Source organism: Pelobates fuscus, chromosome 4 (assembly GCF_036172605.1).
Source record: "Pelobates fuscus isolate aPelFus1 chromosome 4, aPelFus1.pri, whole genome shotgun sequence".
Classification (NCBI taxonomy): domain Eukaryota; kingdom Metazoa; phylum Chordata; class Amphibia; order Anura; family Pelobatidae; genus Pelobates; species Pelobates fuscus.
Genome location: NC_086320.1, coordinates 36,130,641 through 36,157,437, shown reverse-complemented (window position 1 = coordinate 36,157,437; position 26,797 = coordinate 36,130,641). Strand labels below are relative to the sequence as shown.

General features: G+C 42.4%; 1 protein-coding gene across 1 annotated transcript in view; it reads right to left on the bottom strand.

Annotated features, from left to right (window-relative positions):
- Positions 1 to 5,205: 5,205 nt before the first annotated feature.
- Positions 5,206 to 26,797, bottom strand: part of LOC134609309 (transient receptor potential cation channel subfamily A member 1-like) — a 101,433-nt gene continuing 79,841 nt past the window's right edge. The window contains exons 19-20 of the mRNA XM_063452988.1: positions 25,560 to 25,623; positions 5,206 to 5,318 (exon numbers count right to left, since the gene is read on the bottom strand). Of these exons, the coding sequence (XP_063309058.1) occupies positions 5,264 to 5,318; positions 25,560 to 25,623 (119 nt within the window). The 3' untranslated portion in view covers positions 5,206 to 5,263. The remainder of the gene's footprint in view (positions 5,319 to 25,559; positions 25,624 to 26,797) is intronic.

Below are 26,797 nucleotides of genomic sequence, written 5' to 3'. Positions count from 1 at the left end.
GTCACCTTAAAAATGTTTACAAACTTTTTATAACACACCTTCAACCTTCAGCACAGATTATAGTTAAGTTAAGTTGACCACTTTATGGACAACTAATAAAGCATTTAACTAGTATTCTTAATGACCATGCCACCACTTGTTATGTGAAAGTAACGATGTGGCTCTCATTCTTTCTGTAGCCTTCAACAACCTTGACAATGGAATGACCATTGTACATGCAGAGGAAGTAGCAGGCCTTAAAAGACACAAAAGTCACTTCCTTAATGACCACCTAGCACTGCCTGTCTTATACCCTGGGGTGTCTGTCCTAGGTCTTCCATATTTGGCTTGTTCTGTACATACCACTACAGTCCAAACAGTCACACAAACCTGTGGGCAGGACTGGCGCGTCCATAAGGCAGCACAGGTGGCAGCATTAGGGCGCAACCAGCCCGGTGGGGCGCCAGTATAGAGTTACTGGCAGGAGGGAAGAGCACGGTGCTCCCTCCTGCCACTCACATGGTGGACAGGACCGCGGTACGGGAGCTTCTGTTTCCTGTACCCGGCCAGTCCAACAGTAAGTGCTCACTGAGAGAGCACTTCCTGTCAGCCCAGCCGGGTACAGAAATCAGAAGCTCCTCCGCTCGGCCACGCTACAAGAAAGGTAATGAGGCATGCAAGGGAGAGGGGAGCAGACCACTAAGGGGGGAAGGGAGAGAGAGAGAGGAACACTAAGGGACAGGGAGGGGGGACACTAAAAGATGGGGGGCACTAAAAGAGAGGGAAGGGAGGGGAGAGGAACACTAAGGGACGGGGAGAGAAACGGACAGGGGAGAGGAGGCGGGGGGAGGAAAAAGGAACACTAAGGGGGAGGGTTGACCACTAAAAAAAAGAGGTAAGGGAGGGGATAAGAACATTACGAGGGGGGGGATAGGAACACTAAGGGACAGGGGAGGGGAGAGCAAAGGAACACTAAGAGGGAGGTGGGATCACTAAAAGAGAGGGAAGGGAGGGGAGAGAAACACTAAGGGACAGGGAGGGGACCACTAAGGGAGAGCAAGGGGAGAGCACCAGTAAGGGACATGGAGGAGAGGGGAGAGGAACACTAAGGGACATGGAGGGGAGAGTGATACACAGGGGGACCTGAGTGGGGAGAAAGACACACAGAGGAACATGAGGGGTAGAAAGACACACAGGTGGGGCTGGGGATGAAAGAGACACACAGAAGGGCCTAGGGGTGGAAAAACAAAGGGGCTGAGGGTGAAAGAGGCACAAAGGAGCTGAGAAGAGTAAAAGACACAAAGAGGCTGGGAGAGAAGGAGACACACAAATCGGCTGGGGGGAGTAAGACACACAGAGGGGGGTTGTAAGAGATACACAGGGGTGGTGTAAGACATAATGGGGAAAAATAGGGCATAAGATACACTAAAGGGGTAAGATATTTAAAAGAGGGGATAAGACACAAAAGGGGGGTTAAGAGGCACCCAGGTAAACATGCTTTTTTGGGGGTGAGAGGGCACCAAAATCATCTTCGCCTGTGTACCCAAAAATCCTTGCACCGGCCCTGCCTGTGGGACCCAGTCTTGGGACTTCTACCACTACCATTTCTGCAGTAATTTCAGTTATTACCGTAAAACACAAAGTTAAAATAGCTTCTAATCAAAAACCTAGAAAAAATCCACAATGTCTAAAAAGTGAAAAGGCACACACCATAGATAGCACCGATAACTTCATCCAATGGTGCACAGACAGTTCAACTTCAGGAGGGATGAGAGTGAGTTTATAGGAATTTGTAGCATTTAATCTCTATAAGGCGAGCACCTCTTCACTTCAATAAGCAGTTCGACCTGGAGATAACTTTTACTTTCAAGATTTACTCAACGTACTGTACAGCTGGAAGTCAGTTTTCAAAGGGTTTTAGTAATCTCTCCAAACAAGATAAAGAACTTAGTATCACCGTTTCTTTTTTTTCTTTCATAGACTTCAAAGATCATCAGAGATGGCAGAGATAAGAGATTGTAGGATAAAACTCTTTTCATGTCTACATGGAAAAAAATATCCTCTTCTGCGTGGTGGGGTTTGGAAGAGCGAACATATATGGATCTCTGAATTGTTCATTAATTAAACCTTTACATATTAACAAAGGCAATATAAAACAATACACTGGGAAAAATTGTTGTGACAATGCACTATACAGGTAAAGCAAGAGTCGCGATTCTGCAGATTATTCTGTTATGGAACTAGCTTTTTATTTTTTTAATCTCAGCTGCAGAATGATTAGCCAGTTGCCTTCTGTCATACATGCAAGGAAACTATAGAGCTATGGATGGGTGTGCGTCACAGTGCGTGCATGTTGGGTCTCATAATTGTGGAATGTTCTTAAAATATGTATATTGTCACTCAGACACTACAGTGAGTGTAGGTAAAGCTGTACGTGGAGCATGAGGAAGGGACAATAAGTTTTCAGAAGGATAGCTTGGAAAAAATGGATGTACCTTAAATGTGGTTATAGTCAAAGAAAAAAACTGTCACCTTGTCTACAGACAATATTTGTTCGTAGTAGGTACTTATATTTCAACTAATATATTATGGCTTAATGTTTTATTTAAAAAAAAAAAAGAGCATAGTTATAGGATATATATTTTTTAAACAACATAAGGCATTACAAAGTATGGTTCAAATATTGATAAAATGGAGCAAAAATTTAGAAGATGATCATTGCTTTTTATGGTGTTCCAATCAGAGGCGTTCGTTCAGGGCGGATGGAATTGTACCCTGCTTAATTGCAAATGATGGAAAACCTGTAAATAAATGGTCATAATAAAACATATAGTCTTTATTTCACAGACCATGGGCCATAGAAGATAGTTTTAGGTATCTGATTACTGTTTATTAAGCGATCAGTAATATTTTTTTGCAATTTATGTACCTTTTTGGTATGTACAATTTTACATACAATGTAAAGCGTGGAGAAACTCCTGAGCAGTAACTGATGTTCTGCACATTGAGAATAATATAGATAACTATGTTTACGTTATCTAGTGATCACAGATAGTTTTAGTGAAAAGTATTTTCAATTACCGCCACTTTCAATAGCGCACTCAGAAAATAAATCTACTTAGGCACTAGCTGTGATTAAAATATGAAAATATATGTAGCAAACATTAAGAGGTATCAGGTTTTTAACCACTAGTCTAGCTCATAAGCGGTTTCCAATGGTCTATATCTCGTGTTGTGCAAGGATAAGTAGGAAGCGAGTTGGCCAATACTATATCACTTTTTTTTTATTTCTTTATTAAAAACGACATTTATGGAGCACCTCTGAAAAATTATACTTTTTTTTATTTAAAGCAATAGATTTTTCAATTTTTCGTCTGTTATAAAGCAGTGTTAACCACCATTCCCCTCACCACCCCCAAACAAACAATGAATATGTCACCAATTATCCTACAACAGAATCGTGAAATATGGAAAATCAAAGCCTACTATGCCCGTTTTATTATTTTACATCTTTTACTCAACGTGTTCAGTGCTAGAAAAAATGTTAATCACTCAGAATGTGCTTACTCATAATTCACAATGGATCCACAAAGACACTCTGGATCCTAAAACAATAGTATACCATCCAATTCAATCCATCACACACACACACACATATATATATATATCATGTAAAAAAAAATAAAGTAATATAAAAAAGATGGTTTTCAGGAACCAGTGCATTTACTGCTTTGAACAAAATTTGACTTTTATTTTCAGTTCAGACATCTACTGTAATTCTCTTTTGGTTACTTATCTGACATAATAATCAGAATACAAATAGTGCTTTTTTTCATATATACATATATTTGGTAGTGAGAAAATAGAATAATATATAATCTTATTGATAATAAGTTAAACTGAAACAAAATAACTTGTCTCTGGATAAATAATACGCTTGTAAAAATGTTTACCATATAAAAAAAAAAAATTAAAAAAATGAAGAAATCACTATCATTAGTGCCAAATTATTTTTGTCTTGCTGTATAATACTCTTATTTGTGTAGCATACATGTAAATTATTTATAACAATAATTATGCTAAACAACTTAAAACTTAAGATTTTCTCTGGTAAGACCTGGTTCATTCCAAACATATTTTTTACTGCCATAAAAGAGTATTTAAAATTTATGGCACCATACGTTCTGCTTTTATATCATTGGCTGCTATATAAACCAGTGGTTCCCAAACTTTTTAGGTTCAAGGCACCCTTAATATATCAGTATTTTTCCAAGGCAGCCCAAGTCAAAATTTCTAGGTTGTATATCTGTACAGCGCTGCAGCATTTACTGGCGCTATAGGGTAATGTACAGTGTTGGTGTTTGAAGGGGTGCTTGTATATAGTTATTGTTTTACTACAGGGGGGTGTTTGCATGTAATGTTTGCGTTTGATTGCAGGGGTGTGTCTGAATGTAATGTTCACTTTTAAATGCGGATGAACATTTGTGTGAAGTATTTGTGTTTGAGTGAAGGGGTGTGTTTGTATTTTTGTTTATTTTGAATGCAGGGGTGTTTTTGTATGTAATATTTGTGTTAGATTGCAGGAGTGTGCTTGTATGTTGTGCTGGTGCTTGACTGCTTGGGTGTATGCACATACATACATACATACTTACACAGACATTCATGCACATTAACACACAGATGCATGTAAATACACCGACACATACACACACATAGACACACACCGACATATACACACATGCACTCTGACATCCACAAACATTGATACATGCCCACACCATGGCACAGATACACACTGACATAAAAACACAAACCCTGACACAAATATGCACACATAGATGTGTGCGCAGACACGGAAGCACACTGACATATATATATATATATATATATATACACACACACACAGATGCACACCATGACACACACACACACACACACATTGCTTTTTTGAAAAATTATCCTTAAAGATCAGATTGTAATGTTGTTATAGTCCACTCTTGGTTCTGTCAGAGATGAATATTGAAAAATGCAATCCATTTCTGTATTATAGCTAAAAATCCCCAGCACAGACAGCAGCAACAGAGCTTTCGTGAGTGTCAATTATTTTTGTATTGGCGGTTGAAGTTATTTGATTGCTCCACGTGTAATTGCTATGTTCACGTTGCTATAAACAGAACAGATTTATATATATATTTTATTATATTATTATTATTATTTGCCTTCACTCTGTTGCATTGTGAATATTGTGTTCTCGTTTCTCACTATATGTTTTTCTTCTGATTTATTATTTGGGTGACGCGTCGTGATCATATTTCTTCCCAGTGAGAATATTAATTCTTCTGAAAGAATAATAAAAATGGTGGTAAATCATTTTGTATTTCTGATTAATAACAAGTTAAAGCAGATAAAATCAAATAATTTAAGTTACGTGGCACCCCTGAGTTGTAGAAATTTTTTTTTTCTGGCTAACTCTGCACCCCCTTAATACCTTTTAGTTAAGAAAATTACAAGCACATATTGACATTGATATACATACACATTCATATTCACACACATTCACATCCAAATAAATGCATGAATTCGTATAAACTGACACACACTTTGATATATATACACACAGACTCATACACAATCACACATTCATATACACATATACACACATACACATTTATGCACATTTAAAAAAAACTAATTTTTCTAATGCAATTCCAATCAGCCTCCCCTTTCTTATCTTTCAAGGGGGCTGTAGTGGCACCTCAGTCCTGGGGTCCATTGCGTAGCTGCTGACATCACTTTCCACTGATTTCCCAGGTCCTTTGAGTTCTGCAATGACGCCGGGCCAGGGGTGATGTCACATCCTGGCTTCTAGCGTTAGTACAGGGTGCACATCTGGACAGTCATCAGAACAGGCACATGCTGCGTGGCTCCTCTGCCAACAATGTGCCGGTGTAAGGAACATGCTATGGTAAGAGTAGGTGCTCTGTCGATTCACAACCCACATCCCATCCCCTGAGACAGACAACAACTTCCGGAGTTTGCACACCACTGCAGACACATATTATTTATTTATTTATAAAATATTTTACCAGGAAAGATACATTGAGATTTCTCTCGTTTTTAAGTATGTCCTGGGTCCACAAATACACACACGTACTTATACACAAATACATACCTTCATATACACACACACACGCATACACATATATACACACAGACTTATATACACACCTACACACATACATACATTCATATACATATAAACACACATATACATACACAGACTTATACACACATACATACATACACACATTCGTATACATTCAAACACAGACATATACACACACAGGGCCGGTGCGATGATTTTTGGCTACACAGGCAAAGATGCATTTCGTCACCCCCCCCCCCCCCATCCCTTTAAAAAAAGTGTGTCTCGTAGCTCCCCCTTTTGAATTTCTTACCTTTGTGTGCCCCTATGTGTGTCTCTTTCTTCCCCCCAGCCCCTCTGTGTGTCTCTTTTTTTTCCCCACAGCCCCATTCTGTGGCTCTCTCCCATGCCACATAGACATAGATATATAGCAACACACAACTATACAGGCACACAGAATTATTCAGGCACACAGTCACAGAGATATGCGGGCACACAATCAAACAAACAGTCATACAGGCACACAGTCAAACACTTTACACATACAGGTACAATGTCATACGAACATAGAGACACACACAGAGACATTCACACACTACACACTGTCATATACACATACAGACACAGGCATTCAAAGACCTACATATCCAGTCATACAGATGCAGGCATACAGAATTGGGGCGGATCCAGAACCTAATCTCTGGAAGGGCACTGGTTGTGGGTTGTAGTGGCTGTAGTTAGTTGAAAAGTTAGAGGGCATAGAAGGGGCTGTAATGGAGGGTATGGGCTGTAATTGGGTGGGGTTAGGAAATGTAGTTGGGGGATAGGGGCTGAAGTAGGTTGATGGCTGCAATTGGGGGTGAGGGGCTGTAGTGGGGATGATATGGGACTGTAGTGGGAGGTAAGGATTGTAGTGGGAGGTAAAGACTGTAGTAAGTGAATAGGGGCTGTAGTGGAGGTATAGGGTGTAAAAGTGGGGATAGGGCTGGACGTGGGGGGGATAAAGGCTGTAGCTGGAGGGATGTATAGTAGAGGAGTTAGGCCTATTAGGGGCACAGGGGCGGTGGTGGGGGGCACAAAGACTGTAGTGCAGGGACAGGGGCTGTGGTGCAGGGGACAGTGGCTGAGAGAGGGGGCAGTGGCTGTAGAGGGTGGCACAGGGACTGTAGACAGGGGCAGGGGCCATGGTGGGGGCACAGGTGCTGAAGGGGGGGCAGGGGCAATGGTGGGGGCACAGGTGCTGTAGAAGGGTGCAGGTGGGCTGTAAGGGGGCACAAGGGCTGTGGTGGGGGGCACAGAAGCTTTGGTGGGGGGCACAGGTGATGAGAGAGGGGGCACAAGGGCTGTGGTGGGGATAGAGGGGCTGAGGCAGGAGCTGTTAGGAGCACAGGGGCTGAGAGAGGGACAGGGACTAAGGCATTGGTGGGGGGGCACAGGGGCAGGCATGAGCTGTTGAGAGAGGCAGGGGCTGTGGTTGGGGCATAGGTGCTGTAGATGGGTGCACAGCAGGGAGACAGGGGCTGCTTTAAAAAAAAATCGATTTAAAAAACAAAAAAACAAAAACAAAAGTGCATTCCTTACCTTGGGCCAGGGAGGAGTGAAACAGGAGCTGGAGGCAGCATACACTAGCCTGGTAAGTCGGCCGGTCTCTTCTGGTGATGTCAGGAGGAGGTGGCGTGACTTCCACTGCTCTTCTCAGAGACTCCCCAGCGGTCCTGGGAGAAGAGCAGCGGCAGTCACGCCCCCTCCTCCTGACATCATCAGGTGAGCCGGCTGACTTCCCTGGCTGCTGGCTGCAGGGAGAGGGAGGTAATATGAAAAATCCGAGTCCCCAGCCAGAGCCAGAGCCAGGGCCAGAGCCAGGGGATTCAGATTTTTGCGCCCCCTGCTCTTGCACCCTAAGGCGGCCATCTGTGCTGCCTTATGGACGCGCCGGCACTGCACACACACAGACTTACATACATTGATACAAATGTATCTTTGAAATACCTACTTTACAAATATATGCATACGTGTGTGTGTGTGTGAGTGTATTTGGGCTCTCTATCATGAATATGTTCTGAAAAGGCACATCCAAGACATTCAATGCATATGAATTTGCAAATCACAGGATTCTTGAATCAGATAATCTCAGTTGTTTTATGGGAGGGATGAATAATCCCCAAATCATGGAAAAAAAATGATCTACATAAAAAAAAAAAAAATTCTAATTTTCATAAAGAAAAAAGAGCAATTTTAAAGGGACCCTCCAGACCTCTAAAGCACTTTAGCTTGCTGAAAACCTTTATGTGGGAAGAGTGGACCCTCTTTTTTTCATTTTGGAAATAGTGCAGATTTCAATAGAAATTGGCGCTCTCACAAATTATACTGGTTACACCCCCTGGCTTTTCAAGCAGACAACAGGTCCTGTTAGTTCCTGGTTAGGTTGGCTTATTTGCACTGAACTTAAGAGGCAGCAATTGCCCAGAGCACCTGCCTTGCAAAGACTTCTCATTAAGCTGCAAAGGATGCAGTTCTCTTGTCTGCAGCCTTTGCAAGCCCTCCTCGTCTATTCTTTAGAAGAGGAGAGCTTGCAAAGGCTGCAGACAAGAGAACTGCAGGTTTTGCATGCTGTTTTAAGATATAACTACAATGAAAAAATCCACAATTAAATTCATGCAAGTTTTAATCTGGGGTAAATCTACTTAACAGTGATTTTTATTTCTTTTTGTATTTGGGCAGTGGAGTGTCCCTTTAAGTTTGTCCAAGCATCAAGGGAAATGCAGTTTGTAAATATTTAAATATGTTGCAAGAGTTAACTGAAAGGATACATTCAACTAATGTCCGATCAGTTCAGATGCTTTTTTTCATTTGGAGTTAGTGGTGAATTTGTCTATGAATTTGATTGTTTCATTAGCAAAATTCACTGAGCACTAGTCAGTTGTGATCTTAACCAAATCAAGTAGATGATTTAATAGGAAATTTTACTGCCAATTTGAAAAGAAAATGTCAAAAAGAAAGAATACAGGCAAATTATTTTAACATTGAATTTAGATTTGTAGAATGTGATTTTGCTTTTCATTTTTCAAATCAGATCTCTTTTGGGAGAATTATTTAACAGGTTTTGTTTCTCTTGACCTTGAAATTGGTGAGAAAATTAACTTGTAGAGAGGGGTCATTAAATGATTTTTCCCTCCAATTGTTGTACAATATTTCTCAATATTATTTGTCACAATTTGTCTAAAAAAACTGCAATGTTCCAAAGACCATTGTGAAATACACACAAAATCCCAGCTAACCCGGTTGAACACTAAACATTAGCATGTTATCTTCCACGCACATTAGTTCTACCAAAAAATAAAATAAAAATATTTTTAAATGGTCCTAAAAACATGGCTGCCAGCCACTCTATCCTATGTGCCCACCAGTGGCTATATGTGGAACTTCAAGTAAAAATATTTCTGCTTTTTAAGACTGGCTCCTGGTAAGATTTCACCAATGCCAGACTAAATCAAAGTGATAGTGGTCGGGTTGACACAATAAAGGCATAAAATCATTACTTACTATTATCAAAATGGCCAAATGTTTAAAAAGGCAAAGTAGCCTGCAAACGTTTCTTTTTTAATAATTATTTATTGCATCTGCCCGCTACTAACTGCTTAGGGAGGTGGTGAAATCCCATGGCTTGGAGGAGAGAGAGAGAGAGATAAATAAAGCATAGTCTCAGGCTTGCCATTTGTCCCATATTTTCCTACTTTCAAACTGTCCCTTTTTAGGACAGGCAGGTCCAGTTCGGGAGCCATGTCCCACTTATACTATTCCCTTTACCTATACTATCAGTGTTTATTAAAGTGAGAATTCTGGAATTCAATGTAAATTCAAAGTGAATTGCTAATGTTGTGGACAGAAGAATTAAACCAAAATAGCTATTTACTAATGTCTATTTATTCTGTGTTCACTATGTTAAAACTGGCTGCTAGAGTAAATATTCCCTTCCCCCTTTATGGTTCAGTCATTATTTCCTCTGCAAGTTTCTTGTTACACATTCTTGTGTTAATAGGTAGCCTCCTTTGCTAACTCCTCCCCCACTTCCTTTGTGCCAATTCCACGTGCAACAAAATGGAGAATCACTGTTAAAGTAACAAAGAAACTACTCACTTCCCCTTTCTTCATGTATCCAAGCCAGAGCTGGAATATGGGGGGAAGAGCTCTGTAATGATGACATCACATCCTGTAGGGTGGGACCCTTTTTGACTGTTAACCAATTGTTGAATTGATATTGTATGTTTAAACTGTGACGTATTTTTGCTTTAAGAAGGAGACCCCCCTCTGGGGAATAAAGCATTCCTTAGTATTTCACTGATCAGAAACTTTGTCTCCGGTGTGAATTACTTCTAGGGAAAGCGTGCACGCATTCATCAATCAATTTGGAAGGTGTAGATAGACAAATAATCAAAGTTTTCTTTGATCCAAAACAAATTGGCGCCCAAACAGGGACATTAAGGGTAGTTAATTCACTTGGAAAGCCGTATATACATTACAAGACGGGAGAACAAAAGGACTACCAGAGATTGGAAAAGGAGACTGATCAACTCTGGCTATGGTAAATGAGTTAATTACCTACCTATATTTTCCTTTCTTTGGATTTCGTTTATTCTCCGTGGCTTCACTACGGCTTCGTGTGAATGACGTCTTCAGACAGGTATATATATACCCATATGTCCCCTTATAGAACTATATAAACCCTGTCACTTGTCTATCTACAGCCTAACTAAATCCAGAGTTTGAGTTTTTATGTGTGAAAGTGTCTGTTTGAGAATCTGTTTTGCTTTCTTTTGATTATTTGAGGTCGGGGTGTTGAAACCTGGCGGTTGTGGCCGGATTATATTAATTGTAAATCCTGGTGTAGTTTTTATTTTGAGATCAGGGGGTGTTGAAACCTGGCGGTTGTGGCCGGATTATATTAATTGTAAATCCTGGCGTAGTTTTTATTTTGAGATCAGGGGGTGTTGAAACCTGGCGTTTGTGGCCGGATTATATTAATTGTAAATCCTGGCGTTGTTTTTATTTTGAGATCAGGGGGTTCGTAAGAAAACCCTGGCGGTTTTGGCCGGATTATAGTAATATTTTAATATTAAATCCTGGCGTTTCTCTATTGTTTTTATTTTAAGTTCGGTTTTGGGAAATACCAAACTGGCGTAATTGGTTTTAGTTTGTTGAAATAATAAAAACAACAAACAAAGAGTTAAGTTGTTGTATGTGTGCTTGAGTGTGAGTTTCTATGTGTATATGTACTGAGTTTATTTTAAGGAGTCTATTTTCAGCTGGCATTAATTTTAAAGAATTTGTGTGCTTTGGCATATATATTGTGCTTTTGCATGTATACTGTTTTTTGTTTGGTTTTTTTGGGGGGTATATGTTACTTGTTATATATTCTATCTGTGTCCTGTAGTTCTCCTATTCTATCTTTTGTCTTCAGGAGAGCTGTGCTTAGGCACTCACATGGTTAAATACTTTGTGCTGCTTGCAACTCACTTTCTCCTACTTCCCCCCTTTCCCCCCCCCCTTCTGCCCCCTCCATTCCTTGGAGTCTGTGCTGCCAGATGTTAGTTTTTTTTTTTTTTTTTGCATCACTCTGGGTGTTTTCTGTGCTCTGCTAGCTTGGTGTGACACTTTATGCAAGTTTCTTGCAAGTCTCTCTCTCTCTCTCTCTCTTTACGTCCCTCTTTCTCTCTCTTTCAGTCTCTTTCTCTTTCAGTCTCTCTCTCTCTCTTTCTCTCTCTCTCTTTGTCTCACTGTCTCTCTCTGTCTCTTTAAGTCCCTCTCTCTCTTTCAGTCTCTTTCTCTCTCTTTCAGTCTCTCTCTCTTTCAGTCTCTTTCTCTCTCTTTCAGTCTCTTTCTCTCTCTTTCAGTCTCTTTCTCTCTCTTTCAGTCTCTCTCTCTCTCTTTCAGTCTCTCTCTCTCTGTCTCACTTTCTCTCTCTCTCACTCACTCTCTCACTCACTCTCTTCACTATCTTCACTCTCTTTTGGTCAAGGGTCTGCTTGCTGTCTCTTTTCCCTGTTTCTCTCTATCCAGTTCTACTGTAGTTTATCAATGGGTCAGACTCATGTTAACCCCTCCCGTGGTCGGTTAGCCTGTGATCTTGTAAAGGAAAGAGCTGGGGACTTAGCTGTGGTCAAACTCCGGAAAATTATTAAACTGTGTAGTATTAATATGTCCCCCAGTGGCAGATTGCAGGCGGAAGACTGGAGAAAACTTTTAAACGACAAACATGGGATCTTGGTAGATCATGGGTTGAAGAAATCAGCTGATGCGTGGTATAAGGTTGCTTGTGTAATTAAGAAGGAGGGGTGGATTGAGGAGGAGATAGACCTAGAAGGAAAAAAAGTCTTTGTATATCATGAAAAAGGTTGTTTTGTTGAATCTGTTGCAGACGTTTCCAGCCCTCCTCCATATGATAAAGCCTGGCCTAAAAGGGAGGTGGCTCAACCTGCCTCTGGAGCGCCCCCACAGCCCATTCATGCTAGCTCCCTCTCTCCAGCCCCTGCTGCCTTGTACCCTGTTCTTAAAGCAGATGGTTCATGTTATTTTCCAACCCCCACTCCTTCTCCACTCCAAGTCTCAGTTCCCCCTTCCCTTCCTGTTTCTCTGCCTCCTCCTCCTCTCTTGCCCATCTCTGCAGCTACACCCTCTCTTTCGGCTCCTGTTGCTTCTGTCCACGCCCAATTCCTTTCACTTCTCCCTATAACTTCCGCCCTTACTTCTCCTGTGGAATCCTTCCCTTCTGCCCTTTCACTGACACCATTTCCTGTTTCTAACACACCCATCCCTTCCATGATGGTAACGTACCCTACCAACACCCCTGTGGTCTCTTCCCCCCCCCTTCTGTATCCTCTTCCATTCCAACCCCTCTTATGGCTGCCCCCAGTGTATCTTTCCCTATTATGACTATTGGATCCACTGTTCCTACAGCATCAGGCTTTCCTCCTGCTGCGACCCCGGCAGCATCAGGTTATTATCCTGCAACCTCCACAGCTTCCTTAGCCACTTCTCCCCCTGCCTCGCAACTTGATTCGGTCCAAATTACTACTACAGTTAATCACCCTGCGACCAGTACTACAGCTGGTCTGATTCCCATTCTCACTGCCGATAGTAGTGTCCAAGAGGCGCAGCCTCCACAGACCACAACTAATCTACCCTCCAGTCCTATAGCAGGTGCTTGCGGTGCCCAGCATGATCAGGAGGGTGCCCCTTTGATGTATGTTACCTTCAACCCGTCCCAAGCTGCAACACTGGTACAATCACTTCCTGACCCTGAGAAACAGCCCATGCCCTTTTTCCGTCGGATTGTTCAGATCCGTAAAACTTACTCTGCAGCATGGCGCGATTTGTTTAGTCTGTGTGAAATTAAGGCAGGGGATGCTTACTGGCCCGTAATGGAAAGGAGCTTTGATGATGCCCGTCTCACTACGGATACAGATTTTCAGTCTGGTATCACATTTTGTGAACAACTCCGTGCATGGGCTCAAGATAAGTTGACTGATCAGGCTATTTCTATTGCTGATATTGTTCAAGAAAAATCAGAAACAGTTGAAAGATTTCATTCTAGGTTAACTCAAACCTTTTCTGATCTAGGTTTCAACACATGTAATAAGTCCCACACACAGATGCTGTCAGCTGCTTTCGTTGCAGGCCTTAAGGAACCCATAAGGAAAGGCCTGGTCCAGTCCCGTCCCGAATTCAGGATAATTCCCCTGGACACTCTCCTCCTGGTCGCTAAAGGCCTGGAGTCAATCCAATTGCCCCTGCAAAAGAAATCCAATCCTTTAATGTTTTCCTTATCTGACCCTGCAACTCATCTTGCCCCTGGCGGGTACCCTATTCCATCACCTCTGGACCCTTTCACAGCTCAGGCCCCAGGACCACCACTCAAAACGTGTTATCACTGTAGGCAACTAGGACATTTTAGAAATGAGTGTCCAAGTCTGCATGCACCTAGGCAGCGCACACATGCTCTAAGGCCACCATATCCTGTGGCCGGTTATCCTCCTGCCCAGGCGCTTGGTTATCCGTTACCTGGTTCTCATTATTATCCTAATAACCTACCCTCTGCAACTTATCTGCCCACTAACAATCCAATGCCTAGACAACGACGCCCTACACAGCATGCTCGGCAACCATACTATCCAACTACACCTACACGTACATACCCTGGTCCAGACCAGTCTCATATTGATCTTGTCCAATAGGTAACAGGCAAACCTGTGTCCAATGCCCCTGTCATGGCAGTGTATACAGGGGATAAAGGGGGGCCCCTAGCTACAGTGGTCCTACCTGTGGAAGGCTGCCCAACCACCTTCTTAGTTGACACAGGCGCAGCCCGTAGCGTACTTAGAGCATGTGACCTGCCTGACGATTCCTTTCTCTCTAATATAGATGTTTCCTGTATAGGTGTTGATGGAACCCCTCGTAGCAACCCATTAACTAAGCCCTTACGGGTGGGTACTTTCCCAGATCTCCTTACTCGTTTTGTAGTGTCTTCCTCTTGTCCTCTTAATTTGTTAGGGGCTGATGTCCTGTCCCGCTTGCAAGCCTCCGTCTCCTTTACTCCAGATGGTAAGGTTCAGTTATTGACCCCTCTCTCCAGTGATGATACCTCAGCCCTTTGTTCTTTACCCCTCCTACTCCACATGGAGTCACCCCATGGGAATGCAAGGGTCCCAGATAATTCCCCCAGTGCGCTTGACAGAGTTCCTGTGCAACTGTGGTCTACTGGTCCCGATGATATTGGACGTCTTAAAGTTCCTCCGATACTTGTGCAGTTGCTCCAAGGTGCAAGTCTGCCCAGAAGACCACAATATCCATTGACTCCTGCTCAGTCCCTTTCTATCTCCAAACAAGTTGAAACTCTGCTGGCTGCGGGTGCTCTGGTTAAATGTGTATCGCCTTGTAATACTCCTTTGTTTCCAGTTAAGAAAAAGACCGGACAAGTGAGCCGGACAAGTACAGGATGGTTCAAGACCTCAGAGCAGTCAATGATGTTACCATCTTGGAAACCCCCATTGTTCCAAATCCTCATACTCTTCTATCCCAGGTCCCTCCATCAGCTAAATTCTTCACAGTGGTGGATTTGGCAAATGCCTACTTCAGCGTGCCTTTGCATCCCTCTTGCCAATACCTGTTCGCATTTACTCATGACCGCCAACAATACACCTGGACTGTAATGCCCCAGGGAGCACAAAATTCCCCAAGCCAGTTTGCAAGAGCCATGGCATACATCCTGGAACCATGGCAGAAATCACACACAGACGTGGTCCTCCTGCAATACGTGGACGATCTCCTTCTCTGTGCTGATGATCTCCCGACTGCAGAATGTACCTCTGAAGATTTCCTCTGTTTCCTGGCCGCCCAAGGTTGTAAAGCATCTAAGAAGAAATTGCAGTGGTGCCGACCATCGGTGATCTTTTTGGGGCATTGTCTTTCTCATGGCACCCGGCACCTTACTAGAGACAGAGTGCGGGGTATTACATCACTATACCCTCCATCGGCTCATAAGTCCCTCCATGCCTTCCTGGGTCTTATCTCTTACTGCAGAGCCTGGATTCCTGAAGCCTCTACACTGTTGCAGCCGCTCTACGATGCCCTCAAAACTGAACCATTTGCTTTATCTCCTGAAGCCCTTACCAGCTTCTTCGCATTACGACGTGCTGTTGTTACTGCTCCTGCTCTGGGCCTTCCCAATTACGAGAAGCCCTTCAAGCTCTTTGTCTACGAAAAGATGGGCCATGCATCTGGTGTTCTCACTCAGTCTCATGGGTCTCGTCAACGTCCAATAGGGTATTACTCCTGCCAGTTGGATCCTGTGGCCAGAGGAGGACCCTCCTGTCTTCGGGCTGTATTTGCAGCAAGTGCTCTGCTGGACAAGACATGTGACATAATCCTTGGTCACAAGCTAACCATTCTCGCTCCCCATGATATTTCTGCGATACTAAACCAAGTTCAACCTAAACATCTCTCTACTCAAAGACATCTTCGTCTCCAAACAACATTAATGTTACCCGATAATGTCTCTTTACAGCGATGTTACACTTTGAATCCTGCCACTCTTCTGCCACTTCCCAAGGGGGGAGTACCACACTATTGGTACAGTCTGAACATAGATCCTGATGCCTTCCTTGATCTGGATGTCCATATGCCCACAGTACCACACGATGAACAGCCATCTCCTCTATGGCATTGTACTTTATGGTTCAGAGACGTGTCGGGGCCTGACCCTCAGTATGAAGAAGAACTGTTTCTATTGATTGAAGTACCTCTCACTTTGACAGACATATACTGTGATACAAAAGGTAACACTGTAGTTTTAGTCCAATTACCCACAGAAGTGACTCATATGTACCACCATTGGGAGATGGCAGTTCCTCATGTCTCTATTACTAAATCTCCAAATATCTCATGGAAGGAACTTGGTCCATTAGCCAAAGCATGGAGTGCAACAGATCAAGACCAACTTTCTGCAGAAGGTGTTACCAAACGAACTGTGAATTGTAAGACTACTGGTTACCCACAGTATCACACAGAAATATGTGAAGATGCCCCTCCCAAAGATTCTGACCCAGACATCCCCCATGATTGTTTTGAACAGATGAAGATGGAAACAACCCATCTTCCTACAGTACATGAAACGGCTCTGCCAGATCCTGACTGCACACTGTTTGTGGATGGCTCCAGATTTGCAGATGAACAAGGAAGATACCACACTGGATTTGCAGTGACCACAGTAGATCAGGTACTTCAAGCATCCCCACTTCCTGCGTCTATGTCTGCTCAAGAAGCTGAACTAAAAGCCCTCACTGTAGCATGCCAAATGTTTGAAGGGAAGCGTGTTAATATTTATACCGATTCAAGATATGCCCTGGGCGTAGCACATGATTTTGGATTAATATGGAAAACAAGAGGTTTTCTAACAGCAACCGGTACACCAGTTAAACATGGTACAGCTATCAAGGAATTGATGGATGCTTTACTCCTTCCTGAAGAAGTGGCCATACTGAAAGTAAAGGCCCATGGAAGACGGAATTCGGAAGAAACATGTGGCAATCATAAAGCTGACCAAGCTGCCAAAGATGCTGCATGTCAATCAAGGGAAGTGGACAGAAAAGTGTCCGGTGAGGAAATTACTATTTTTCCCATGCAAACCTTACCTACGGACCTCAAGTTTTTGAAGGAACAGCAAGCAGCTGTAAGTCCCGAAGAAAAGCAAAGCTGGAAACAGAAGGGAGCGACCTTACAGGATGGAGTATATACTAGTAATCTCAAATTTTGTCTGCCTAAATGTATGTATCCGGCTGTGGTTCAATGGGCCCACGGAGCAGCGCACTTGTCTAAGACCCTCATGAACTCTTTAATTGCTAAATATTTCGAAGCACCAGGCATTACCACTCTGACTAAAAACTACTGTAAGTCTTGTGCTATCTGTGCCAAGTGCAATCCGGGAAAATTGGAGAAAGTTTTCCCCAAACATCTGGCGAAGCCACACTACCCATTCCAGAGAGTCCAAATTGACCATATTCAGATGCCAAAGAGTGGCCGGTATGAATATGCCCTAGTTATGGTGGACATGTTCTCAGGATGGCCAGAAGCTTTCCCGGTTACTAATATGACCGCCAAGACCACTGCCAAGCGGTTGCTCACTGAAATTGTCTGTAGACATGGAGTTCCTGAAGTGATTGAAAGTGACCAGGGCCCGGCTTTTACAGCACTAGTAACTAAGGAAGTCTGGGCAGCACTGGGGGTGACCCTTGGATTTCACACACCCTATCACCCACAAAGTAGTGGTAAGGTAGAACGTATGAATGGCACCTTAAAAGCCAGAATGCTTAAGATGGCCCAAGAAACTAACCTACCCTGGCCAGAGAGTCTCCCCATAGCTCTATTTAGTGTCAGGTACACACCAAGAGGGAAGTTTAACCTGTCTCCCTATGAGATTTTGTTTGGTTCAGCCCCTAGGTTAGGTTGTTACTTTCCTCAACAACTCCAACTGCAATCAGATGTTATGGTTAATTATGTGACTGCTCTTTCCCAAGTTTTAAACAAGATACATGCCCAAGTGTTTTCTTCCATTCCAGATCCAGAGTCTGATACAGGCACACACAAGTTGCTCCCTGGTGATTGGGTTCTGGTTAAGAAGTTCGTGAGAAAACATACCCTTGAACCCAGATATGATGGTCCGTTCCAAGTCCTTCTAACCACAACTACCTCAGTTAAATTGGCTGGAAAGAACTCTTGGATACACGCTTCACACTGCAAGAAAGTTCCAGCTCCAGAGGAACCAGATCCTGTTATAACATGAATTTTGTGTATTTGTTCTTGCTGCTAGGTCTGATAAAGGCCCAACAAGTCGCTATAACCAAAGACAATCATGTTTATACATTTTGGTACAATTCCTCTAATACACGGGTAGCCACATTTGCATTTGATTATTGTGATATCGTAAACTGTACTTTTCCACCAGCGTTGTTGTCAACAGTGTACAAAGATATACCTAACATTAAGGACCCATACATATGTGTGACTAATGACTACTGGGGATATGAGTGTAGTTCATGGAAGGCAGCAGGGTGGAATACAGGGCCAGCCTGGGGCTATAGACCACAAAGTGCCTTAGACAGATTAGATAAAAATGGGGAGTCCTTACTGAAAAGAATGACGTTCAGGAAACCAGGGGGGGCGACACCTATGAAACTAGCCTTAAACATAGAACACCCCAGTCCTGGAGATGCTGGACAATATGTAATGGGAATGTACTGGAAGGGAGGAGGTTCATACAATAAACAGGGGACCTTTTACTTACAGGACATGTATGACTCACCTGAATGGGTAGGAGCCACACACATGACTATTAATCCTCTTAAGCCACATATCAAAACTCTAAAAGAGATGATAGCTATAGCTAACCCCACGTATGAGGACACTATGGCTGTAGAGACGGGTTTCTCTGACACTAACTTATGGCTTGAGTGGATGAAATATAATGCTAACAAACACAACAGATCTAACTGCTATGTCTGTGGAGGAGCGAGGCCTCACTTAGGTACTGTCCCTTTGAACATACCTCCGGAGATAGAGATGTGTTTCCTAAGTCTCTATACTATACTTAAAACCAACCGGACGGAATGTGGATCATGGATAAAGGAATACCCAGTTGTCCTTAAAGATGTCAAGCCAGATAAAGGTATCACCATATATCCAGGGAACTACACTTGTTATGGTATATATGATGGGGTAGGCCAATTCTTTGGTAATTTCACTGGTAAGTACTGTGCCACATATAGCCCAATTCCAGTTGCCTTTATCCAACAACACATAAGATCCCTTGGAGATATATATTGGATTTGTGGGGATATGCAGATTAGAACCAGATTGGAAGGCGTATGGTGGGGAGAATGTGCTCTAGCTAAGGTAATTATGCCTATACACATAATCTCTGACGGACACCAAGATACCCCAGGTACGTTACACCAATACTCTAGAATAAAGAGAGATACTCCTGTAAAAGGCAGTTTTGATCCCCATATTTATATAGATACCATAGGAGTGCCAAGGGGGGTGCCAAATGAATTTAAAGCAAGAGATGAAGTGTCCGCAGGGTTTGAATCTATTTTTCCAATCATCACGGCCAATAAAAATTTTAATTGGATTAATTACATCTATTATAACCAACAACGTTTTGTAAATTATACAAGAGATGCCCTCCAGGGTTTGGCGGAACAATTACAAGCTACTTCCCAGATGACCTTCCAGAATAGACTGGCCTTAGACATGATTCTGGCAGAGAAAGGGGGAGTATGTAAAATACTCCCAGACACCATGACATGCTGTACCTATATCCCAGATAATACAGGCCCTAATGGTAAGGTAACGTTGGCAATAGAAAAGTTAAAAAGTTTATCCAACGAACTGAAAAGGAATTCTGGGGCCACAGATCCATGGGAAAGATGGTTTGGATGGATGTCTGGATGGCAAGGTGCTCTAGCCCAAATAGGTGTTGCCATTTTAATAACGATACTCATCCTCGCTCTTCTTGTTTGTTGTGTATTACCTTGTCTTAAGAAATGCCTACAAAAGACAGTTGATCAGACAGTCGACCAGACCACCCCGACCTTCCTTCACCAAGAGATTGATGACATAGACCGTGATACACCACATACACCCTTACAGTCCCACCGCACTAAATCAATAGCTACTTCTTCTTAAGGACATTCAGGGATAGCGTCTGTCTCTACGGGCAGAAGTCTGGCGCGGAAGAAGTAGTGGACAAGCTGCTATGGGTAACCCGCACAGTGAAGCGTTCGAGGCCTGTTCAGACAGATGTGCAAGATAGCCTTTTGTTATTTTTCTATAGGGACAGTATTAGAGTTAGAGATAGTAGTTATTAGTAAAATAGCCATTTTAAGCTGTCCCTTTTTAGGACAGGCAGGTCCAGTTCGGGAGCCATGTCCCACTTATACTATTCCCTTTACCTATACTATCAGTGTTTATTAAAGTGAGAATTCTGGAATTCAATGTAAATTCAAAGTGAATTGCTAATGTTGTGGACAGAAGAATTAAACCAAAATAGCTATTTACTAATGTCTATTTATTCTGTGTTCACTATGTTAAAACTGGCTGCTAGAGTAAATATTCCCTTCCCCCTTTATGGTTCAGTCATTATTTCCTCTGCAAGTTTCTTGTTACACATTCTTGTGTTAATAGGTAGCCTCCTTTGCTAACTCCTCCCCCACTTCCTTTGTGCCAATTCCACGTGCAACAAAATGGAGAATCACTGTTAAAGTAACAAAGAAACTACTCACTTCCCCTTTCTTCATGTATCCAAGCCAGAGCTGGAATATGGGGGGAAGAGCTCTGTAATGATGACATCACATCCTGTAGGGTGGGACCCTTTTTGACTGTTAACCAATTGTTGAATTGATATTGTATGTTTAAACTGTGACGTATTTTTGCTTTAAGAAGGAGACCCCCCTCTGGGGAATAAAGCATTCCTTAGTATTTCACTGATCAGAAACTTTGTCTCCGGTGTGAATTACTTCTAGGGAAAGCGTGCACGCATTCATCAATCAATTTGGAAGGTGTAGATAGACAAATAATCAAAGTTTTCTTTGATCCAAAACACTAATTCGTGGACAAAGTAACTGAATGGGAAACAGCTGATTTGGGGATTTTTTCTTGTTTGCTTTTTGTTACTTTGGCCGTATATTTGAAATACTCTTTGGATTCCTTACAATTCTCACAATAGTGAATAACCCTGTAAGACCTTAATCTCTGAGTTGGGAAATAGGGATCCTCATGCTATCTCGGTGGGTCCCCATGGATAGAAAAGGGCTTCAAATTCATAAGGCCCCCAGGCAAGCGCTTATAATAAAATATTTATTATAGCAGCAATGCATTCCCTAGTGCAATGCACACCCGCCTGATTGGAGGACACATACTATGGTAAGGATGTTAAGCTAATGCTATGGGGTCGTAAAATATAGTAGTAAATTCATGGAGAGCCTGTTTGATTCTAAATGTTGAATTACGAGGATACGTCTGGCACAGTTTATTTCCTGTTAAAAAATACACTTCCCTGCAATTGCTTATCTCTTTCTACAGAGCAGAAACCAGGTTGCGGTGGGCAGTGCTTGTCCTGACCCCATCTATTACTGAACTTCAAAAACCACTCAGATCTTTGATAGTCTATGGGTATGGCTAAGAAATATGGAAGTAGCAGTCCAGCAATCAATGCAGTTCCACACCGTGATATAGAAGGTGTTGGAGTCAAGCAGTTGTTGCAGGTTTTGTATTTGCTTCATGGTGTGGTATTTGTTTTATCCCAATACTCTAAGCCATCAAGCTTGGATAAATACACATTGGTAACGCGGCAGAATCATTTCTGCATTATTAGTGTGTCTGCAGAGGAGGTGGCAAAAATGTCATGTTATGGTCTGACATAAAAACTAGGTGGCATAGTCTCAGACAATGCGCTGTAGTGGTTAAGGTGCTTAGAGTGGCCCTTTAAGACGATTGCAAAGCCTTTCTAAATAACAAATATTACCACTGTGCCCCATGAGACTTCAGACAGAAAGTAACAAAATACATCAATAAGAAGTATGAGTTAGCCAACATATTATTGGATCACAGCTGCCACTCAGTAAATTAAACCCCTGAAGCCAAATAGAATTCATATTTAATTTGAATGCGTTGAGCCTGACCTAGCAGAAACCTGAAATGAACTCTCTAAGATTAAAAATAATTATATTTATTTTACACATTAGAGTTGTACTTTCTTAGTTTAGAATACTGGGGCTTCCCTTGTAGTAAACACATCTAAAAGTATGCTATAAAACTTAGCTATAATCCCAAGACAGAATGCTTGCCACAGTTGCTCCTCCTCGGATGAAGTCATTGTCAGTTCTGATAAATTTTGTTCGAACCAAAAGTTCTATTTTAATAGAAAATCAGTACGGTGCTACAAAGCATGTGCATCAGTCAGTGTGGGTCGCCAATCCAATGATTTTCTACAACAAATATGGATGATGATGCTGACCATGAAGATGCTTAAAAAGTGAAGATTTTAAAGAGGAAATGTCTCTTGTGGCTGTCTGGCTGGGAATGACAATGTTTTACATTGCTAAACTAAAGGGACAGCATCTATGCATGACAAAAATGTATTAAGATGGTGTTGGTGCTTAGTGTGGGCCACACTTCAAATGTCCTTCCATAATATGACAACATGTATGGGATATTATTGGTTAAAAGGTCAACAAATTCCTTATACAGAGGTTTTAAAATGTGTGTATTGCACGTTATCTGACCTAGAGGTCTTCCAATGTTACAAGACAGGAGAAAATGTGTTTACCCCCACAAACTAAAGATTTAAAAAAATAAAATAAAAATTGAATTGTGTGTGCACACTCTCTGCACCAGCCAATAGGGATATGGATGGGGAAAATATTCGGTTCGGCATTCCGAAATTCGGGACTTCGGAACTTCGGCACTAAATTCTAAGTCTTGAATTACGAGGTTACGTCTCGCACAGTTTATTTACTGTTAAAAAATACACTTCCCTACAATTGCTTATCCCTTTCTACAGAGCAGAAACCAGGTTGCAGTGGGCAGTGCTTGTCCTGACCATCTATTACTGAACTTCAAAAACAACTCAAATCTTTGATAGTCTATGGCTAGGAAATATGGGAGTAGCAGTCCAGCAATCAATGCAGTTCCACACCGTGATATAGAAGGTGTTGGAGTCATCAGTTGACGAATAACTCGCTGATGGGTTGCTTTCAATCAACCAATCAGAGTGTTGGTATGAGTCAAATTACACAGCATGGGAAAATTCCAAAGAACTTTCCCACGCTGTGTAAAATGACACAGAGCATTCTGATTGGTTGGATTTAAAGCTAACCAATCAGACTGCTGTGACAGGTAAATGTAGAGACTTACCTGTCAGTCTCTTAATTTACCTGTCAGAGCACTCTGATTGGATGGCTTAACCCCTTAAGGACCAAACTTCTGAAATTAAAGGGAATCATGACATGTCACACATGTCATGTGTCCTTAAGGGGTTAAACCCACCAATCAGAGTGCTCTGAGCCTAATTGCAGGGCGGAGCAAGGCTTTATAAGCCTTCCCCCGCCCTGCGGAGCTCAGTCTGCGCGGTGCCCTCTATGGGTGAAGATGGATTACTTTTTCAGCGTCTGGGTTTTTTTTTCCGTCAGATTTTTTTTGCGCTCAGTTTTTTTTCTGCGACAGATATTATGTTTTTCTATTTGGCCTTTTTTGGGGCTGAAAAAAGAAGATTTTAGAAAAAAGAAGACATTAAATAGTAAGTTTTATTTCCTTTTTTACAGATACTCAGTTATTGTCCCCCTCACTGTTTTTAGGGTGAGGGGGGTAGGTAGGGGTTTATTAATTTTTTTGGGAGGGGGTTTGGGGACCCCAAGTCACCTAAAGGGGGGGGGGGTAACATTTTTATTTAGGGCCCCCATAATAGGTCCCCCCCCATATTGGTATTTAAGGCTTCCACCTGCCGCTCAGGGCTGGGGGCCGGGGGGAGGACAATAGGTTCCCCCCCATATTGGTATTTAGGGCCCCCAACCGCCGCACAGGGGTGGGGCCGGGGTGAGGACAATAGGTCCCCTCTCCTTATTTTACTTTAGGGCCCACACCCACCGCTCAGGGGTGGGGGCCGGGGATGACGACAATAGGTCTCCCCCATTATTTTACTTTAGGGCCCCCTCCCGCCGCTCAGGGGTAAGGACCAGGGGGGAGGACAATAGGTCCCCCCCTTATGCTTCTTTAGGGCCCCCACCCGCTGCTCAGGGGTGGGGGCCGGAGGGGAGGAACAGGTCCCCCCTTCAGTTTAAAAGCCCACACTCGCGCGGCCACAGGCTGCTCACTGTTTACTAGACATGCCCATACTCGCGGTATAGCGAGTAGGGGCAGAATTTACTAATACTAAGTATTTTTTACTTAGTATTAGTAAATTTGGCTGAAAGACCAATTTAGATCTTTCAGCCTTTTGGTAGATAGCTCCCTAATACCGTGGGAATTAGGGAGTTATCTACTTACTCATTCCCATCCATTGACTGGCAAAGTAACTTACATTTGATATGAACGTGTTACTTGATTGTTGTAAGTGTTGCAAATGCTTACAGCTGAATCCTGGCTATGTTTGTATATTTGTTATTTAAACTGGTATACAGTGTAACATTCTTCATTCTTCCACTGGGCATATTAGTACTTCGACAATTCTGTGCTTCGGCAAATTGGCACTTCGACTCTTCGGAAATTCAGCTATTCGGACATTCGGAAGTATCCGAATGTCCGAATTTCCCAAAATTCGTCAGAAATAACATTCGGAACGAAATGAATTGCACATGTCTACCAGCCAATTCACTCCTGATAGGGAGCAAGCTCTGCACACAGTTGACATGAGGCAGCCAGCAACAGAGTTCTGCCTACAATAGTAGAGGATGGTGCACACACATTCAACCAGGGTGCTCCAGAAAGGTAGGGCCAAGTTCCCACGAATATCCAGTGATAGTAGATACAGATATCTGGGCACACCTGATGGTTTCTTTTAAGATGCAGTTTTTATTTGGAACAGAGAAATGGAGACAATGCTTGGGCTCCTACATGAGTTCTGGGCTGGCTACATTACGTTTGCTGGGAATGCAACTAGTCCCAGCATGCAATTAAAAATATATCTAGATGGGCAGTGTTTCAAGCTGAAACACTCCATATCCAGACTCCAACACCATGACCACTTCAAAAAGAAGTTGTCATAGTGGTTGGCGTTACCCTTTGATATAGGTTGTCTTTCTATGAGTGTGCTTTACCATAACAGTCACATTACACAAACATCTAAAACATCACAAACATTTTATATCTAATACAAATCTGTACTCACGTGTCAGGAAACACTCTGTTTTGCTGGGTTTCTACCTGTTCCCGGTTAATTGAGGGCACAGACCCTGGGAAATAGAATGAGAATCTGCATTAAACAATGATCCGGACTGTGGCTGACACTCAACCCTTCCCGTGCTACAAAGCCCTTGATTTTATATTTTGGCTAAGTTTGTCAAACATTATTGTCACATTATTTTAGAATTTTTTTTTTTAAATGATTTATCAACAGAAGTAATTTGTGACAGAGCTCCTGTACTTTGACTAAGTACTGCCTCCTAGCCGTTGGAGAGAGAGCCTGGAGCACTTCAACCCCAGTCACCAAGGCTTCAGCCCTTCTTCCAGGCAGGCATCATCCCCTCTAGCTATTCTGCTACAATGTGATTGATATTGCCTTTACAAAGGCACTTGCCTCTCTCAGGCCTAGCTCTCTTGATTTATCCCAGGGCTAGAAGTATCATGCAGTCAGCCAATAGGTCCAAAGACTCTGTTATTGGGATCCCTAAAACTCCACACAGGACACAAAGTTCCAAAAGGAACAAACATACACAGCTTTATTTTTTGCTCGGGGCTAGCCCATATGCTCATTACACTTAGATTGCTGTGACAACTTTAATAAAATACAAATAACCAAATCATAGCAGACATACAACAACTTGTCATAACACAATGGCATATTTATAAGGGGTGAAGAAGACAATAATTAACACAACATATCTCTCTTGCTTGCAGAATTAACAATATACAAATATACCTGAATATGCAAATTAACAAGCCTTGCTATTCAGGTAGTGCATATAGCTGTTGCTACCAACAGAAGGCGCTATACAGGCTCCATAGCCAAATCCACAGAGTTAGCAGCATACATCAGCAGGACAGGAGAGCACACAAAACAGTACTGAGCAATGCGTAGTCTCCTAACAGTAGATCTGTATATGTTGGCCACGTGAGTTTACATTGTGGTATATGAGAGCAAGTCCAAATTAAATGGGCGGAGATCTGTTCCATAGGGCCCCTATAAAATGTATATTCGGGTCTTAATGCTACCTTAAGTATATAAGGCAGATACAATATATTAGTCAGGCATCGTGAGGCAGTGATAAGTCATAACTATTAGCATTATAGCAGCGCCTAGTGAATTATGAAATAGGCATGCGATAAAAATGAATGCATAAAAAAATAAAAACTATAACAATAAGGGAGCAAGGCTGGTCTTAATTTCAGTCCGATGAGGGCCTCCCA